Source organism: Gymnoscopelus braueri (genome assembly GCF_963280865.1).
Source record: "Gymnoscopelus braueri genome assembly, chromosome: 14".
Classification (NCBI taxonomy): Eukaryota; Metazoa; Chordata; class Actinopteri; order Myctophiformes; family Myctophidae; genus Gymnoscopelus; species Gymnoscopelus braueri.
In genome coordinates, this window is record NC_137619.1 from 4,684,339 (window position 1) to 4,689,338 (window position 5,000).

Here is a 5,000-nt window from a genome sequence, read left to right on the forward strand (position 1 = left end):
CAAAGAAAAAAAAATATGGTTATGATTCACCAGGACCCTGGATGGCTTGATTCTAGGCTTAAATGAAGTGATATAAATATTTTTGGAAATGTCAATGGGAAAAATCCATTGACTATTTTGGAGTGGAACCAGAAAATGGCCGCCACTGCTATGCCCTATAGTCCAGCTCTGAGATGGTATGTAGGAGTGGTTGGTATTTAATGACACTTGGTCATAAAGGCTTCCTCCAGGCTAGGGTCAAAGGTGAAGGCTATCTCTAATACAGACACTTCATCAACCACCACAACATCTGGAGTCAATTGCACCACATCACACTATAAGTTCAAACTTAGCCTAGTTATAGCTTAGCCCATTCAATCCGGGGACGCATCCCTGTCGTTTTAGATTTCTTTGGCTATTAAAAAATAGCAGATCTACAAGCTCATAGCGCGGCACCGAGTGCCGCGCTATGAGCTTGTAGATCTGCTATTTTTTGAAAAATCGTGAAAATGTGTGCATATCTTTGAATATAGTATATTTTTAAAGCGTACATTTGTAACTCAAATCTTTGCTTCTGGTGGTCACTGGGACAAAAATATTGACAAATATTTGCTTAAAAAATATATATATATATATTTAAAGATATTTTGTACACATTTTCACTTTAAAAAAAAAAGGCAGATCTACAAGCTCATAGCGCAGCACTCGGTGCCGCGCTTTGAGCTCGTATATCTGCTATTTTTTAATAGCCCAAGAAATCTTAAAATGACACAGATACTTTCCCGGTCTAAACGGCTTTTTAAAAACCATTTAAGCTATAACTAGGCTAAGTTTGAACTTAGTGTGAGGTGGTGCAACCGGCTCCTGGTGTATTAGGTGGAGGCTGGGGTCCAGATTAGTTTCTTAACTAAAAACTAGCGCACACATAATGCTCGACACAGAGCCACCTCACTTCCTGGTTGAAAGGATACCGTTCCGACCAACTGGAATTCAGAAAAGTTGTCACACTTCCAACTGCTGAACCAATAGCAGCGCGAGTCCTTCTGGTACGTAAACATACCTGGAAACAGAACCAGAACCAGGAACGTTTAACGAGACACTTACGTTTATTTAGTTGAAAGGTTAAAGAGGTGGTGCCATGGTTTTGCACTTTTTCAGTTTTTCATGTGTCTATGAGGTTGATAGAACTTCATAAAGCCCCCCGGTGGTGTTTTTATGGTGTTTTATGTCTTCTCTGACTATTTGGAGTTTCTTCCTGGAGGCTGAAACCTTGAGGGTCAAACGTGCCAATAGAGAAACAGCGCTTTAGTGACATCACAAAGCCATACCCTCCCCCTCATTATCATAACACAACAGGTGTGGGCATGAGGAGGAGGAGGGACTAGGACAGGTGGGTGGTGCTAAGGTGGTGGAGGAGGTGCTAAGGTGAGAACCAGGTATACTTAATGAACTGGAGGCGTGTCCACATAAAAACATAATTTTAACAATTTCTGTACACTTTTTTTTTGTTGAAAAAAATCCTTACATAATAATAATACCTTATGATCAGGTTTTAGGGTTGAAAAATATCATGGCACCCCATCTTTAAAACTCTATATTCTGGTAGTAATTATTGCTATAGACTCAGTGTATGCGCGGTAACAGGGGGTCACAATGCATCACATTGTGATTTTGATGCTGTGTGCGCGTGCATGTGAGTGCGTGCGTGTGCATGTGAGTGCGTGCGTGTGCATATGAGTGCGTGCGTGTGTGTCATACCGTAGTCGGTGTTGAAGATCAGTCTGAGCAGCAGGAGGAACCACTCCTTGGTCAGACCTCCCATGTCCAGACCTGCTTCACCTACAAACGTCACCTTCAGCTTCTTCTTGAAGTCACAGCGCTTCCTCTGCAGCTACAGTACCACGCCAAGACAGGACAGGACAGGGAACACTTTATTACTTTGGGCTATCGAGTGCCGCGCTACAAGCTTGTAGATCTGCTATTTTTGAAGAAAAAAAAGAGATATTTTTTTTGCAAATCTTTGAATATATATATATTTTTAAGAACATTTTTAACTTTTTTTCAAAAACTGTTAGGATTTAGAAGACGTTTGTAGAATCCCCCAGAAGCAAAGATTTGAGTTACAAATTATGCTTTAAAAATATATAAATTATATTCAAAGATCTTGTATATCTGCTATTTTTGAATAGCCAAAGCAATCTAAAAATGACAGAGATGTGTTCCCAGTCTTAATGGGTTAAAGGAGTAGTTCACCCTAAAAATGACTTTAAGTTGATGACCAGCAGAGTCTCAAAGAGACTCCTATTGACCAATGACCCAGTCATCAAATTATTGTCTTAGGAATGCGACAAAAACTAAACAATCTCCATGAATTCAAGGCTTTATGGGGCGTGTAATTGATAGAAAATAAGTTATTTTTTGGGTGAACTACTCCTTTAATTCACTACATCACTTCCTCTGGAACATCAAGGCTATAATTAAGAAGGTAAAGTCAGACTACGGGCCTAGGAGAGTCTAGGAGAGGACACAAGGAAAGGAAATGAGAGCCTAGGAGAGGACACAAGGAGAGGAAATGAGAGCCTAGGAGAGGACACAAGGAGAGGACACAAGGAAAGGACATGAGAGCCTAGGAGAGGACACAAGGAAAGGAAACTAGAGCATAGCAGAGGACACAAGGAAAGGAAATGAGAGCATAGGAGAGGACACAAGGAGAGGAAATAAGGAGAGGACACATGGAGAGGAAATAAGGAGAGGACACAAGGATAGGACACAAGGAGAGAAAACAAGGAGATGAAATGAGAGCATAGGAGAGGACACAAGGAAAGGAAATGAGAGCCTAGGAGAGGAGACAAGGAGAGGAGACAAGGAGAGGAGAGCAGTACCTCATCCAGTGAGTCGTTGAGGAGTTGTGATCGTCGAACCTTTATGTTGAGAAAGAGCAGGTTCATGTCCACTCTCTGTCTCCTAGCAACCTTACTGACCAGGCTCTGCTACACACACACACGCGCACACACACACACACACACACACACACACACACACACACACACACACACAAACACAAACACAAACACACACATATAATATTAGTAATGGAGAACTCTTGTGTTATTGTATTGTGTATACACATTACACACACAACATATTCCCACTGCCAAGACGGCAAACGGGTGACTTCTTCTTCTTGGGACGGATTAGACCAAACGTCAAACGTTTGGCTGTAAGGGGGAACCCCCTCGACGGCACATGTTGACTATAGGACAAAGTAGTGGCGGCCATTTTCTGGTTCCAGTCCATAGTCCATGCATGTTTCCCATAGAGATTTACAAAAATATTTATATCAATTATTTTAAGCCTAGAATCAAGCCATCCAGGGTCCTGGTGAATCATGACAATAAAACATTGTGAAAAAAATATAAACTTTCGGCGCTCGCCTGACTGCTCGCTCGCCGTTGCCTCTCGTGGCTCAAGTCCGCTTGTAGATCTGCTATTTTTAAATTGGAATCCAGATTTTTTTGTTGTGCTATTTTTGAATTGGAATCCTGAAAAGTAACATTTTGATTTAATTTCAAATGCATTTAGTTACTTATGTTAACTTTATGAACTTAAATACAAATACTTTGGACATAAAAAAGACAATAGAATGTTAATACTAGTCATTAAGCTACTAATATAGACTGAAGTAATTAAAGCGGGTCATGTTTGCATGTTTGGAATTGTAACAGCTGAATTCAATAATATATCAGTATTCTGATATTAACCTGCGGGCCACATTAAGTGAAGTTGGGGGCCGCATGTGGCCCCCAACTTCACCAGTTGCCCATGTATGGTTTAGACAGATTCTAGGTAAATTGTTAACCTGTGATCCTATAGTTTACTGAGGCACGGCACTGTCTCTATGCATTCTATGTAGTATGTGATTATTTACCATCACTCTGCATAAGAGCGTCTGCTAAATGCCTACATTGTAAATTGTAAATTCATATAGTTGATATTAGAGTTCTCAACGGGCCTGAAAATTAAGGCCCGGCCCCAGCTGGGCCCTATGGGCCGGCCCGAGGCTCGGCCAGGCCCAAACAATCTACAAGCTTGTAGATCTGCTATTTTCAGAGCGCAACACCGGAGCCAAACATAAAATGACTTGTCTTTTAGTTCTACTGGATCTCTGCTCCACTAGATCCCTCACTAACATTTTAGTCTAGTTTTTATTTGTTGACGACATTGTCAACATATTTAGTCTTAGTTTTAGTCATCATAGCTCAGTTTTTATTTCGTTTTTATTTCGTTTTCGTCTGTGAATATAGGTTGTCGACGGACATTTCTCGTCATAGATTTAGTCGACTAAACACTGTGTCTCACTCTGGCTTCGTTGATCATCTGCTGCTCAGAGTCGCTCTGGATGATGCACTTCTTCACCACCGGGGACAGAATGAACGGGAACTGACAGAAAGAAAACCTGAGAAGACACCAGAAGAGTCACACAGACAGACAGACAGACAGACAGACAGACAGACAGACAGACAGTTTAGTCATTTAGCAGACTCTTAATCCAGAGTGATTTACAGTAAGCAAGGTAAACACGAGGTAATACATCAAATGCATAGACATAGTAATCTAGGATCATCAGTCTACTATCAAATAATAATCTGTCTACATAACATGCTATCTAAATGACATTTGAACCTTTGCATAAGACTGTATGGTGGTCAAGACTAGGACGCTAGGTCAAGCATACGGGTTAAGACGGAGTCTGAAGAGGTGAGTCTTCAGATTACGGCAGACGATTGGGAGTGAGTTCTGACTGCAATGGGGAGTTTGTTCCACAGTTTGAGAGCCAGAAGGGAGACGAGTCTGGGATCAGTGAGCTAAGCTAGGACAGCCAAGGGTGTCAGACAGACAGACAGGCAGGCAGACAGACAGACAGACAGACAGACAGACAGACAGACAGACAGACAGACAGACAGACAGACAGACAGACAGGCAGGCAGGCAGGCAGGCAGGCAGGCAGGCAGGCAGGCAGG

General features: G+C 41.8%; 1 protein-coding gene across 2 annotated transcripts in view; it reads right to left on the reverse strand.

Annotated features, from left to right (window-relative positions):
• Window positions 1-5,000, reverse strand: part of hectd2 (HECT domain containing 2) — a 32,115-nt gene that overhangs the window by 9,749 nt on the left and 17,366 nt on the right. The window contains exons 11-14 of one of the 2 annotated variants that reach the window (XM_080449943.1): window positions 4,339-4,435; window positions 2,862-2,966; window positions 1,738-1,870; window positions 951-1,039 (exon numbers count right to left, since the gene is read on the reverse strand). In XM_080449943.1, coding sequence (XP_080306069.1) covers window positions 951-1,039; window positions 1,738-1,870; window positions 2,862-2,966; window positions 4,339-4,435 — 424 coding nt within the window. Of the gene's footprint in view, window positions 1-950; window positions 1,040-1,737; window positions 1,871-2,861; window positions 2,970-4,338; window positions 4,436-5,000 lie in introns of both variants that reach the window. The other variant, XM_080449942.1, reaches the window with a different exon arrangement.